Source organism: Gigantopelta aegis, chromosome 14, assembly GCF_016097555.1.
Source record: "Gigantopelta aegis isolate Gae_Host chromosome 14, Gae_host_genome, whole genome shotgun sequence".
NCBI classification, from domain to species: Eukaryota; Metazoa; Mollusca; class Gastropoda; order Neomphalida; family Peltospiridae; genus Gigantopelta; species Gigantopelta aegis.
Genome location: NC_054712.1, coordinates 52,644,807 through 52,660,310, shown reverse-complemented (window position 1 = coordinate 52,660,310; position 15,504 = coordinate 52,644,807). Strand labels below are relative to the sequence as shown.

Here is a 15,504-nt window from a genome sequence, read left to right as displayed (position 1 = left end):
CACACACACACACACACATTTACAAAATCCTGGATTCGTCCCAGACTTGCAACTACAACATTTATTCTACTTGTAATTAAATGTTACATTCTAACAAGGCGAGATAGCGGGTTTAAGCAATTTCGTCGGAAATGGCTTATCTAATATACCGCTAAATATTTTTACAATAATGGCGTTTTATAGAACGATCAACTGCAAATAGGCTATACGTTATGACGATTAATGTTCGCATTTTTTAGTTTTTTTTAATAAAAGTCATAAAAAAACCAAAACATTTTACGCTGATAGATCGTTATTAACGATCGGCTCGTATTTGTTACAATACATTTTACGCGAAAATAACCTGATCCGTACGCATTGTTGCAGTTTACATTAATACGGTTAGTGCTAATAGATTGGTTTAGTGAACAACTGTACGCTAGTCAATATATAATGTAAAAAACCCCCCGAAAAATCAATAAAACCCAGTCTATAATGAAGGGAAGCGCTGCTCGCAAAGCAGGTAGACATTAAAGAGAACACTGCGTTATAAGTGGCTGTAATGGCCTTGATGGCAACCAGCCTTGGTGGTGTAGCGGCTAAACCATCGAACTAATATATATAGGTACTGGGTTCGAATCTGGGTACCGGCCTCCACCCGAAGTGAGTTTGACGACTCAGCGGGTAGATGTACGGACACCACACCGACTTCGATCTCCTCTCACACTAACCCACTGGCCAGGATAGGCAGCCCACAAAGCTCAGTGTGTGTGTCTGTGTGTGTGTGCGCGCGCGCGCGCGTGTGTGTGTGTGTGTGCCCAGGACAGCGTGCTTGAGCCTTAATTGCATTTTAAGCTCGAAAATAGGTTAAAACGAAATAAAACCTTTGGTATTTTCGTTAAATTGTCAGCACTAAGGCGGGCTTTAAAAGCTAGACCGATTTCTCTCAAACTAACTCGGATATCGGACTCGTCTGTCTGTGTCTACCGGAGTATCTGTCTGTCGAGCTGTTTAGGGTGTATACTACCAAATCAAATCCCACAGACGACAGTAACATATGTGGCTAAAACTCCTACCTGCAGCGTATCAATCGACATAAACGCCACGGATATAAATACTACCACCCCTGACCCTTAAAGTGAATCAGAAAAAAAAATGGGGGTCAAGCTGCTCATTTCTGAGATACCCTAGTTCCGCACCAAATTCGGGTACTTTTTTTTTACAGGTACCCCATACATGTTTCAAGCACAAGGCTACTTGACACAGTGGTACTAGATGAAATAAACTTGCATACATTTTTTGCTCAGATGAAACTTTTTTTTTTTACAACCAATCACAGCACTTGTGGTGTTCACTTCTCTATCAAAAGTTCGGTGCACCTCGAACTTTGACGCAGCCGGAAGTTATTTGGTTTAGTACTACCTTTATCAATAAATACATACAATAACAATTTTCCTTTCTTAATCGTGGCTGTAAATAGCGGCCTGCGAAAAGCGGAAAGCAGTTAGTTTTTCAGACCTAGCATGTCAAATAGAAATTCACCTGCTAAAACCATAACAAATTGCAGGTAATTTGTCAAGAGACAGATGTATGAACGATTATCTCTTCTGCTATTTAGCTTGAGATTCTGTAATATTTTAATTCTGTAATTCTCTAAAATATATCTCAGAGGTCCTAATTTTCCCACACGCTATCACAAACGCTTCCTTCACCCCGGGAGCGGGATGTAGCCCAAGCTGTAGCGTGTCCGCCTGTGAAGCGGTCGGTCATCGGATCGATCCTTCTCAGTAGACACATTTGCAGTTTGGGCTATTTTCTGTTCCAACCAGTGGTCTACAACTGGTTCATCAAAGGCCGTGGTATGTGCTGTCCTGTCTGGGAAAGTGTATATAAAAGACCATTTGCTTATCGGAAAGAGTAACCTATGTGGCGGCAGCGGGTTTCCTCTAAAGAAATATGTCAAAATGACCATATGTTTCACGTCCAGTAGCCGATGATAAGATAAACATCAATGTGCTATAGAGGCGTCGTTAAATAAAACAAACTTTACTTCCTTCACCCCGTGCTGTCTTATTTCCAGCAGGCCATATTTTAAAAATAATAATAACAGCGTGCCATATTTTAGTTCCTATAGTCTAGTCCTGTTAATGTATCAGTGACTGTCTTTATAAAGTGGTGTTACAGTCATGTCAGTTCGTATGTCTGTGTGTCTGTCCAATAACTAAAATCAGGTATAGAAATATTGAAAGATCACAGAGAAAATGTACACTATGTGTCAAAAATGAAATAGAAGACGAGTATCATTTTATCCCCCAGTGCCCACGATAATTATAATAACTTAATAATGAAAGTTATTAAAACATTTTACCATAGACGTCCAAGCGTTTTCAAACTTACCCAGCAATTAGCGTCTGACAATGCTAAAGCACTCGGAAAATATTTATTTAGAGCAGATGCCGTTAATATTAACAGTACTTCTATTTATTCAGTATAGTACCTTTCGATTACATGTATATTAAACCAATAATACATGTATCTCTCAGTATACTTAATAATGACTTATATGTATTAAATAATATGTCAATAGAACCTTAATTTATTTATTTATTATTATTATTATTATTTACTAAAGCACTCTCCACCATAATCCTGTACATATCCTATATATATATATATATATATGTATTATTTTGTTGTACATTGTATTATGCTGATAAGTTGTAAAAACTTAAAGCAAAAAAAGAACTTGAACTGCCCACCTCTGTAACAGCTGCTTTTGTTGTTGTTTTTTCTTACTCAAGGTATTAATCGTCGGCTTTGCGAAGAACTGATGCATCAATCTCGTCTGTGCCAAACATTCTCAAACGAAGTGAACTCATCTGTGATAGCCAAGCTGCGAACCTACCTCCAGAACAGCGCCCAGAATCCCATGGTGCTACACGGCCCGCCCGGAAGTGGAAGGTCCAGCGTCATAGCCAAGATGGCGGCCGAGTGCCCTCGTCTGCTTCCGGAAGCGGCGGCGCTGGTGCGGTTCTGCGGCATGACGCCGTTCTCGTGCAGCATGTTCAGTGTGTTTCACAGCATTATTCAGCAGATCGACTGCCTGAACGAGTCCAGCTTCAACCCTGGTAAAGATGAGGTAATTGTACACCCAACTCAGTTTTAACTGAGGGCCAGTAGACCTTGATGGTCAGTTTCTGTTAGTATCATAATTATATGAGCAAGTTTTGATAACAGGTGGTTTTAAATCTTGTTTGAGTACATAGTACATTTTTTACCAATGTTAACAATGAACGCATAAATTTATTTTGTACTGTAAAGAAAAATCCTGAAGATATCTAGTGGCCCTTCATTAATTTTGTTGAGTATATTAGATGAATGCGAATTACGTTTATCGACACCACTAGAGCACATTTATTAATGATCGGCTAGTGCACCTCAAACATTAGGCAATTCATGACATTCGTCCATGTGCAGTACGATATCTTTTATATACACTTACAACAGCCTTTGGTATGTCAGTCACGAGGCGTTGGGTGGGACAGAGGATACCCAATCAGAGAAGTGCTTGCACTGCTGTGGTTCGAACCTACGGCGCAAGCACCTCAGGCGAGTGTTCTACCAACTGAGCTAGAGTTTAGGCTAATGTGAAAAATTAGGCCCTAATTGGATAAGTGGAATCCTGAAGTAGATAAATGTGTTGAAACAACCAGCACTTGGATGAGTGGTAGCGCACTCTGTAAGGTGAGACGAGTCGAATCATTGATCTCTGTAGCGTGTATGATATGTCGTGTCTGTAGAAGTCAATAAAGACCAGTAGTTGTTGTTGTAGTAGTTTTTGTATGTACAATTTGTGGTTGTCATGGTAATAGCAAATGAAATGTGTCCACACTGACAGCTCTATACTTCAAAACGGAAATCTCGGCTTTGTCGACACATTCGAGGATATCAGAACAGAACGACTGGCGCCATATTTTTTTCATTATTTCAAATGATTTGTGTCTTTCATTTCATTTGACTCGATATTTAACAGGAGATGTTTGTTTTACAGATGCCGCACCGATCATTCCCTGTCTATTCGGAACGCGCGTGCTTTCAAACTCTTCTTGACCTTGCCACCGAACTCCAGCCATTGGTCATTCTGATGGATGACGTGACCGCTGACTCGGGAAGTTGGTTGCCAAGGCAACTCCCGCCCCACGTGAAGATGATCGTCACTCTGCAAGACCAGCAGACAGTCGAACGACTTAAGAAGGATGTAGGTTCTTTTAGATTTTTGAAACTTTTTGTTTTTGTAAGGGTCATGCGTAGTCGAAAATAACACTGGGAAGGAGTAGTCTTTTGGAGTTAATAAAAAAATGGCAATTATAAACTAAAACAAAACAAATACACAAAACCACACCCCCCACAAACAACAACACATTTTTAGCATTTTCATGGAGACAAGTATACCCCCAGTTATCTCTAGTTATGGCTATGTTATGTTGAGTTTTTTGCAATGCCAAACTCATCATTGTGGCTAGCAATGTCCCATCTCTTGCAATGCCAAACTCATCATTGTGGCCAGCAATGTCCCATCTCTTGCAATGCCAAACTCATCATTGTGGCCAGCAATGTCCCATCTCTTGCAATGCCAAACTCATCATTGTGGCCAGCAATGTCCCATCTCTTGCAATGCCAAACTCATCATTGTGGCCAGCAATGTCCCATCTCTTGCAATGCCAAACTCATCATTGTGGCCAGCAATGTCCCATCTCTTGCAATGCCAAACTCATCATTGTGGCCAGCAATGTTCCATCTCTTGCAATGCCAAACTCATTATTATGGCTAGCAATGTCCCATCTATTGTACCAAATGGTGTAAATGTCAGCTGCAGGCACTTTATTAGACTCGGACCATATTGACAAAGACAACAGAGCAATAGTGTTATAAAGGATAACGAAACTTAAAACACACTAAAAAGAAATATGCAAATGTATTTTGTATTTTGTTTCTTGCATTAATGCGTATTCAAACTAGTTTCAATGTATAACGAATTTCGTGAGGCACATTTGGACATACCAGTGTTTACTTCAGAAATTTACCTGTGTTTAATTGGGGAACAATCAAATTAAAATTAGCTCCACTATTACATGTGGATCTAACAGCAGCCCGTTGGAGCTCATGTCCAGTTGACCTTTCATTCGACCTATCAAAACATTACTTGCAAAATCATGCCAATGATTTAAAAAGAATTTGAAAACATTCGAGATTATGCCGAGGATATACAAAATGATTCGGGTGAATTACGAAGTATGCCGGAAACTAATTTCAATATAAACTTTTATATAAAATCCGCTTTAAGACGAAAAAAGAAACCGTGATGGTATAGTCATAAAATCTGTTTATACTAGTATACAATCCAGAGTTTATCACTGCACTTTTCCCCCTGTTTTTTTAATGTTGAAATAGACCAACAACTTCGCCTACTACATAAATAGTCTCGCCCGATATTTTTAGAATTTGTATGCTCCCGAATAACGCTATAAACGGCGAAGTGTAATTGGTCGATATTTGAATTGTTATTTATAGATGAAATGTCACCTGGACATTGGAGTCCACGCAATGCTGTTAGATCTACAAGGGTAGACCCAGTAGAGCTAATTTTAATTAGATTGATTGGGGACGGTCATAGAACCTTGAGGACATATTTTTAACAAATGGAAGTTGTGTGTGACTTTGAATTAAATCCCCGTTACACAGTCGTGTCTATCTGAAATATCGGTAACATAAACTGAAAAAAGAGAGAAAATAATGGATATAGAACGGAAACTTGAGGTATTTCGGATATTAGGGTAACACGATTCTGTAACGTTCAAATCATGTTCATGGTATGTTTCCTAATGGAAATGTAATTGTTTATCGTTGCAAAAGGATGCAGTTGATACCATAGTGTTTACGTTATGGATTAACCCGCTTTGCGATACTCGATCAAAAGCATTAAACGTGTTACAGAATGCAGCACAGAAACGTGGTACAGGTGAAAGAAAGAAAGAAATGTTTTATTTAACGACGCACTCAAAATATTTTATTTACGGTTATATGGCGTCAAACACATGGTTAAGGACCACACAGATTTTGAGAGGAAACCCGCTGTTGCCACTACATGGGCTACTCTTTCCGATTAGCAGGAAAGGATCTTTTATTTGCGCTTCCCATAGGCAGGATAGCACAAACCATGGCCTTTGTTGAACCAGTTATGGATCACTGGTCGGTGCAAGTGGTTTACACCTACCCATTGAGCCTTGCGGAGCACTCACTCAGGGTTTGGAGTTGGTATCTGGATTAAAATCCCATGCCTCGACTGGGATCCGAACCCACTACTTACCAGCCTGTAGACCGATGGCCTAACCACGACGCGACCGAGGCCGGTGGTACAGGTGAATACCCGGTAATGATTTCCAAAATTTAGTATACATTTTAGTTAATTGGCATTCGGAGCTACAGAAAATTATAAACTAGATGACTAAATGTAAAATAATTGTGCACTATTTATAGCAATGTACATGCGTGTATGTAATAATCTGGATATGTACCGATTTCATGATTTATGTGCTACTACTTTCACAGTTTCGTCAAGACAACTGTTTCATTGAACTGCCAGAACTCAGTGGTGAAAATTCTAAATATTTGAACGCCTTGACGAAACATCTTTTATCTGAATGCACATTAAAGAGCAACGCACCTTTCGAAGTATCTGGTGGTACAGAGAAGAAAACCACACCAAACGAATCAGTAAACATCAAAACAATATCAGACGAATACTTCAGCGTTATCGAGAGGCAGTTCGGACGTGATCTAGTTGTTCGTATTTTGCGATTGTTGTTGTCGGCAAAAGTGGGGCTGATGAGTTCGGCACTAATAGACCTGTTGCTAGACGACGACGACGCCAATTCTGTTCCCACAAGGCATCTCGTGACGACCACGTGGCAATGCGTCAGATGTTGTCTGCTGCCCTTTCTACACTCTTGCCATCACGGAGATTCCATTTTGCACATGTGGATGAGTGCCAGTTTAAAGGTTTTAGCGCGAGAAAGATACCTATCCTCGGCCGACGACGTCAAATCTATTCATAAGCAAATCTGTTATTATCTAGTCAAACGGTGGAACGAATCGCACGGAACCAGCGGCACCAGTGACTCAAAATCTGTGATAAAACCATCAGAGAACAATTTAGTCCACGAACTACCTTACCACAGTATTTTAAGCGGAAGTAAAGACCGCAAGCTTCTGGACTCCTTTATTTACAACCCAGTTTGGTTGGCAGATAGCATCGATTTTACCTCTACAGTCCACGTGTGCCAGGTGTTGAGATTTGTCCAGACGGAGCCGGATGGTGACGACAGTATAGACCTGGAAACCATGCTGCAAGTCATATGGCTCTCCCACCAAGCACTGGACGTCAGTGGACGGCAGATCTATTCTCAGATGATCACCCGTCTGCGCTCGGTCATGCACGACGCAAAAAGGCTGCCAAAAATCTCAAAACTGTTCAACGTTTGCCGCTCGTCGAAAGTGTCGTACGTCGTTCCGTCGAAGATGTGTCTCGCGCGTGACATCAAAGAAGCCGACAGGCTGGCGGAGTGTCACGGAGAGGCCCCGTGCAGCCTGTACGTGATCGGACCCAACAGCGGGAGAGTCGCCAACCTGTTCGACGAGAAGGGAGAGATAGTGATATGGGATCTGAGTTCCGGGGAGCAGGTGAAGACTCTGAGGAATCTAAACCATCCGAGAGCTCTGGCCATGATCGACGACAGCAGGGCCGTGATTCTCTGCGACAGAGAGCTCAAAGTGTACGACCTGGACCGGGAACAAGTGGTCAGGAACCTCAGGGGCGTCCTCAACCTCAAGATGCCTCTGTTCAGCGTTCCCAACCAGGAGAACGTCGTCGCTCTGTCCAGAAACAGGATGTACGTCAATGTCCTGGACATCGCCACTGGCGATATGGTGGCGACGTTTAAAGCAGGGGAGGACCGTTTCCTGGACAGCCTGCTTGTCAGCAAGAACGGCAATGTTCTGGTGTGCGGGGACGCCACGCAGAAGCCGTCGCCTCTCCTTGTGTGGAACCTCAAGGAAAGTAGACTGGTGCACGACCTGCGCATGGCGCAGCACGAGTACATCACGAGCATCGCAGACGTGACCAATGACGGCCATTATGTGGTCTGCGCATGCGTGGTAAGTCTTTGATTTATTCTTCAAATTCATTCATTTGATGGTGATTTGTTAATTTAATGAAATGAAAAAAAAAATGGTTTAAAAAATGTGGTGAGTTGAGATTTAAGACTTACATTAATAATGTGTTTTTAGGTGAGCTTTAGCGTTATTCATTATAGTTGCATACCAGTTCATCCTTTTCCTTTGGATGCAGACTATAGTAATGATGGATGGATGGGTGTGTGGGTGGACGGATAAATGGATGGATGGGTGGACGGGTGGGTGAACGGATATTGGATGGGTGGATAGATGGATGGATGGTTTGCTGGATGTATGGATGGATGGATGGATATTGGGTGGATGGAAAAAAAAGAAAGAAAGAAATGTTTTATTTAACGACGCACTCAACACATTTTATTTACGGTTATATGGCGTCAGACATATTATGGTTAAGGACCACACAGATTTGAAGAGGAAACCCGCTGTCGCCACATAGGCTACTCTTTTTACGACAGGCAGCAAGGGATCTTTTATTTGCGCTTCCCACAGGCAGGATAGCACTGGGTGGATGGAAGTTTAGGTAGGTGCATGGATGGATGGGTGGGTGGATGAAAAGGTAAGTACGTGAGTTTAGCAGTGAATGTGTGAATGGATCAGCGGATGATGTTGAAAGGATCGACAGTTGATTGATGTACCGATTATTTTATCCACACTGATGCTGTATTTCACCTTTTTGTTGAGACTTAACACGTAATATATGTTGCCTATTCCAGGAGCTGGACACTGAGAACCCCAACTTCGTTGCGGTGTACGACCTGGCAAGTGGCCAGCTCTTCAAGGTACTCAAGACGACTCGCAACACGACGTGCCTGTCCACCGACGTCCACCTCAACTGCGTGGTCAGCGGGCTCGAGACAGGGGACTTCCTCGTCTGGGACCTGGTGTCGGGTCACACCAAGTAAGTTATAAAGGCATAATATGAAAAATTATACACATTGGTTATTGGTTTTTGTTGTTGTTGTTGTTGTTTTTTTTGTTGATTGTTTGTGTTTCTTCGTGTTTCTTTTGTTTTTTGGTGTTTTGATGTTGTTGTTTTTGTTGTTGTTTTGGGTGGGGGTTTTCTTCTTTTTTGTGTGTGTGCAATCTAATTAAAATTAGATCCACTATTACACATGGATCTAACAGCAGCCAGTTGGAGCTCATGTCCACCAATCAAAACCTTACTTGCAGAATCATGCCAGTGATTTGAAAATAATTTGAAAACATTCCGAATTATCCTGAGGGTATACAATATGTTTCATGTGAATTACGAATGCCTTATTTAGACCAGTAGAACTAATTTTAATCAGATTGCTAACAACACTGCGTAGTCTCCAATGTCCAGGTAACATTTCGTCTGTAAATAATAATTTAAATATTGACCAATCACACTTCGCCTTTTATAACGTTATTTGGGAGCATACAAATTCTAAAAATATCGGGCGAGTCTATTTTAGTGGCCGCAGTACAGCGAACCATATCAATACGTACGGGATGGGTTATCAGTCTTCAATTTTACATTACAAATTATTTATTTATTTTTTAAAAAACCCAACTAAATCGGTCTTCAGTTTTACATTACAAATTAATTATTTTATAAAATAAAACATGTTTTAAGGCATTCGTAATTCACATAAAACATATCGTATACCCTCAGGATAATTCGGAATGTTTTCAAATTATTTTCAAATCACTGGCATGATTCTGCAAGTAAGGTTTTGATTGGTGGACATGAGCTCCAACTGGCTGCTGTTAGATCCACATGTAATAGTGGAGCTAATTTTAATTAGATTGGTGTGTGTGTGTGTGTGTGTGTGTGTGTGTATATGTGTGTGTGTGTGTGTGTGTGTGTGTGTGTGTGTGTGTGTGTGTGTATTTTTTTTGGGTGGTAGTGAGGGAGGGGTTTTTTCGTTGTAGTTTTTCTTATTGCTCTTTATCCGCACAAATAATTAATTGCAATGAAAACCTGAAACAAAAATGTATCACACATTATAAAGTTAAATTAAAAAAGTTCAAGTTTGTTTTGTTTAACGACACCTGTCAAGCACATTGATTTATTCAGTGAAATAGTGAAGTTTTCACTCTAAAATGTGTTGTCGTCACTGAATGACTGATAACACTTTTATTTCACTGATATTTTAAGATACTTCATTAAATGTTATATAATAATAAGTATAATTTAAGTATATAAATCCATTCTCTGGCATTGATCCTGTCGCAATGCTTGCTGGTCTATGTCATGTTCAGAGTGTTTGAATTGTAAGTAACATCTAAAAGAAATAGTAGAATTGCACACAAGAGGAAGAACACAAAAGTTGATGATTATCTAAATACTTCATTCATTCATTTCATTCATTCATTTCAACTTATTTTCGTGCTTCTATCCAATTAAGGTTCAAGCACGATATCATGGACACACATCTCAGTTATCTGGGCTGTGAGTTAGTGGTTAGTGGTTAGTGAGAGGGAAGTTGGTGTAATGGTCTTACACCTACGCACTGAGTCGTTAAAACTCGCTCTGGGTGGGAGTCGGTACCGAGCTGCGAACCCGGTACCTTCCAACCTCATGTAGTTTAACCACAGCACCACCGAGGCCGGTATAAAAATATTCTAGAGCTCTAAGTCTAATTATTACACATTTCACAAATGCTTTAAGAAACTTACATATTGATTATGTTTAAACTATATTTGTCAGACGGGCCTCGGTGGCGTCGTGGTTAAGCGATCGGTCTACAGGCTGGTAGGTACTGGGTTCGGATCCCAGTCGAGGCATGGGATTTTTAATCCAGATACCGACTCCAAACCCTGAGTGAGTGCTCTGCAAGGCTCAATGGGTAGGTGTAAACCACTTGCACCGACCAGTGATCCATAACTGGTTCAACAAAGGCCATGGTTTGTGCTAACCTGCCTGTGGGAAGCGCAAATAAAAGACCCTTGTTGCTAATCGGAAAGAGTAGCCCATGTAGTGGCGACATCGGGTTTCCTCTCAAAATCTGTGTGGTCCTTAATCATATGTCTGACGCCATATAACCGTAAATAAAATGTGTTGAGTGCGTCGTTAAATACATTTCTTTCTTTCTTTTTTTTTCTATTTGTCAGTACATATAACTAGAAGTTAACTCAAGCAGCTCATTTATCATTTGTGTATTTTCACCACTCTATTTCAATAATGAATGCTATAAATAAATAAAAACAAGGATTTCCTAACTTTCTTATTTTTGAAGAATTTATCACTTGAAAATTATTATCGCAGAACACAAACTTATGCATTGTGTTCTACACTCTTTCTTTTTTTTGGTCACCCCTTCGGGCGACCTGTCAAGTTAATTTCTGCAGGCCTGGAGCCAGTGTTAGTAAGATTAGTATTGTGGTATTATAATTTATTATACAGGTTCAAAACAAAACATTTTATGAAACAAAATGTGATGTTTGTGACGTATTTGCTGACCGTGACTTGCCATTTTAACCTTTAAAACTATTCTGGGGGTTGGGAGGGGTAAAGAAAATAAAGCTATCATCAAATGTAATACCTCAATGGAAAGGCATTTTCAATCTGAACACAGTGACAGTGGTTTTGTTTTTGATATTTCGTTATCTAAAAAATCAATGTATTTTATCACACACAAATACACACACACACACACACACACACACACACACACACACACACACAGTAACTATAGTGTGGCTAATCGTGTACCTCGTACGAAAATAGCCATGAGAACAGCCCATTACGACAAGAAGGAAGGAAATGTTTTATTTAAACGCACTCAACACATTTTGTTTACGGTTATATGGCGTCGGACATATGGTTAAGGACTACACAGATATTGAAGGAGGAAACCCGCTGTCGCCACTTCATGGACTACTCTTTTCGATTAGCAGCAATGGATCTTTTGTATGCACCACCCCATAGACATGATAGCACATACCACGGCCTTTGATGTACCAGTCGTGGTGCACTGGCTGGAGCGAGACAACATAAACGATGCAGCACGGAAAAGAGAACATAGTAGTACTCTATGCATTGCCGGTGTACTTGTCAAGAAATAGCTCAATGGGTCCACCGATGGGGCCCATATCGACAACGACAACAATACGATTCCATCGGTTGCTCCAATTCTCGTTCCAGCTAGTGCTCAACAACTGGTGTAACAAAGGCCGTGGAACGTACTATCCTGTCTGTGGGATGGTGCATATAAAAGATCCCTTACTGTTAATCGAAAAAAGTAGCCCATGAAGTGGCGACAGCGAGTTTTCCTCTCTAAATATCCGTGTGGTCCTTAACCATATGTCCGACGTCATATAACCGTAAATGAAATGTGTTGAGTGCGTCGTTAAATAAAACATTTCCTTCCTTCCATCGGTTGCTATGCAATCGGCTATTCTCGTACCAGGCACTCGTATCGTGTGACGGCGCTTTAAGCCACAACAATCCCACTTATGTCCACAATGACGTACATCGGCTGTTTTTGTCCACGATAATGATGGTGCTAACAGTCCAAGAGCGCCAGCGACCAAACGCCGCGGACGCTGTCCAGATCGATATAGCCTACGTAGTGCATCAGAGACCAGAGATGAATCGAACAGCAAGTGCGCCAGGTTATATATAATGACCAGTGCTAATGACCGCAAGTCTGGGAATTCCAAACGTGTCTCTCGGGGGTCGTCCTTCCACGATCTGAACGGATCAGGCCCTTATAAGGACCACAACGGGGACAACCTAGGCCTACCATGGACAGAACACTCTGGCGAAGTCAAAGGTTGTGCCCACGACAGGCGTGCTTGAACAGTTCTCTGGTGGAGGCATTGCGTTGATGGCCGTACCAACTTTTAATTGCTTCCGACGCTCCTGTCTAAGCTGAGGTGTGTGCCTATAACAGCGTGCTTGAACCTTAATTAGACATAAGCACGAAAATAAATTGAAATGAAATGAATAAAATAACCACACCAGAGACTCGAATTAGACCTCCACATCTGCTATTTCGTCTCCTGTGAAGATGTGGGCTTCAAGAGCCTGGTAGTATTGTTAACAAAAACTCGTGCTGCGTTTAATAATATTAATAATAATAAAACCCCAGGTTTTATCCTCAATCTGCAGCACCCATTAACTGATTTGACTGGTTTTAATCTGCAGCACCCATTAACTGATTTGACTGGTTTTAATCTGCAGCACCCATTAACTGATTTGACTGGTTTTAATCTGCAGCACCCATTAACTGATTTGACTGGTTTTAATCTGCAGCACCCATTAACTGATTTGACTGGTTTTAATCTGCAGCACCCATTACTGATTTGACTGGTTTTAATCTGCAGCACCCATTACTGACTTGACTGGTTTTAATCTGCAGCACCCATTAACTGATTTGACTGGTTTTAATCTGCAGCACCCATTAATTGATTTGACTGGTTTTAATCTGCAGCACCCATTAATTGATTTGACTGGTTTTAATCTGCAGCACCCATTAACTGATTTGACTGGTTTTAATCTGCAGCACCCATTAACTGATTTGACTGGTTTTCGCCCTGGGACATTAATTCATTTAACGTTAACAGTGTATTCAAAACGGCGCTCACGAACTGCTGGTAGTGTGGGATCAGGTCTACAGGAACCTGGGGCTGGGGATGGCTGTCACACACACACCCTCCCCCCCCCCCCCCCCCCCCCAATTTGAAAACAAAAATGTACGTTCTTTTGTCCTACTCCATATACATAAAGATAAAAATATGGCCTGTGCCTCCCGCTATACTGTGTTCTGTCCAGTAAAGGTATCCTTCACCACCACCCCCCCCCCCCCCCCTCCCCATTCCAGATATCGTTCCTACGAGCGTGGTGATTTGAGAACGAAAACATGTTCACGAATACGTTCTCGCCTCTTCAAAACATTTAGAAACACATTCCCTGCACCAGAACAGAATTTCGAATACACGGTGATTGTTTAAAGCCGCACACCCTAATTCCATCCAGCGAAAATAAATTATAATTTGGTTAATCTACAAACGTGTAACACACTTAGATCACGTTTTTATCAAATGGAGTGAAAAAACAGGTTTTATATCGATAAATACCATGGGAATCCCCATGTCCCAATTGCTTGAAATAATTTTGAAAGTTAGTATTTTGATGTCACCGGTAGATGTCGCTCGAAGCACAACAATGCCTACGTCACGACAAATTTCACAGACTTGGGGTGCGTTTCTTTCACCTCTCCTGGACATGTTCCAACTGTTCTGTCCTGGTTGTATCCCCTCTCCAGATATCGTAAGACTTAGCAAAATTATTGGTTTTAAGGGTTTGTAACGTTTTGTATTGAGACACTTACTTGTCTGAACTTTATTGTTACTGAAAATGTTCACGAACTGTGAAGAAAAATCTCACAAATTAACAACAACAAATCGGATGTTGATTGCGCGAACCGTGCACGAGAAAACAAACCGAACCAAAATGATAACGGTCACGTGGTATACCAACGTCTGTGACATTGAAATGGAAATATCCCCTCTAAAAATAGATTAGACCTTGTCTGCTCAACGGTTTTTTCTCAAACGTGCGTCCGTTTTTAAGAAATACGAAAAATGTATTTTGTGGTATTACAAACACCAGGATTACCAAAAAACACTTCAGGTGAATGAAAATGTATATTCTAAATAATAAACGGTAAGTAAAGTGCAATTTTATTTGTGAAAAAAATGTCACTAAACTGGTGTTTGTCATTCACGCTAAACCGAATGACCACACCGGGAACCAATCAAACCGGATGAAAACGTTAGTATTGCTGACCACCGGATGAAAACGTTAGCATTGCTGACTATCGGATGAAAACATTAGCATTGCTGACCATCAGATGATAATGTTAGCATTACTGACCATCGGATAAAAACGTTAGCATTGCTGACCATCGGATGAAAACGTTAGTATTGCTGACCATCGGATGAAAATGTTAGCATTGCTGACCATCGGATGAAAACGTTAGCATTGCTAACCATCAGATAAAAACGTTAGCATTGCTGACTTTCGCTAAAGGCATTGATGTAATTTTTTTGTGCTGATATGCCTTGTAAAGATGTAGGACTGTTTTAATCCTTGGATTTGATATAACTTTCACATGATTTTTAATATTAAAACTATATAATGTTCCTTTCAGGTTTTACATACATGGAGTAGGATCCTGGTTCAACTGCATGGCGATGGCCAGTCAAAGTCCTATTTGCATGTCCTACTACACTGGTGTCAAAAAAAATCCGGAAGCTAGGACTGTGTGTCTGTGGGACTACAAAAAAGGTAAGGTACAT

General features: G+C 40.9%; 1 protein-coding gene across 2 annotated transcripts in view; it reads left to right on the top strand.

Annotated features, from left to right (window-relative positions):
• LOC121388670 overlaps positions 1 to 15,504 on the top strand; it is a 49,424-nt gene that overhangs the window by 33,113 nt on the left and 807 nt on the right. For both annotated transcript variants that reach the window (XM_041520115.1, XM_041520116.1), the window contains 5 exons: positions 2,781 to 3,118; positions 4,031 to 4,237; positions 6,589 to 8,193; positions 8,946 to 9,130; positions 15,357 to 15,493. In XM_041520115.1, the coding sequence (XP_041376049.1) occupies positions 2,781 to 3,118; positions 4,031 to 4,237; positions 6,589 to 8,193; positions 8,946 to 9,130; positions 15,357 to 15,493 (2,472 nt within the window). The remainder of the gene's footprint in view (positions 1 to 2,780; positions 3,119 to 4,030; positions 4,238 to 6,588; positions 8,194 to 8,945; positions 9,131 to 15,356; positions 15,494 to 15,504) is intronic.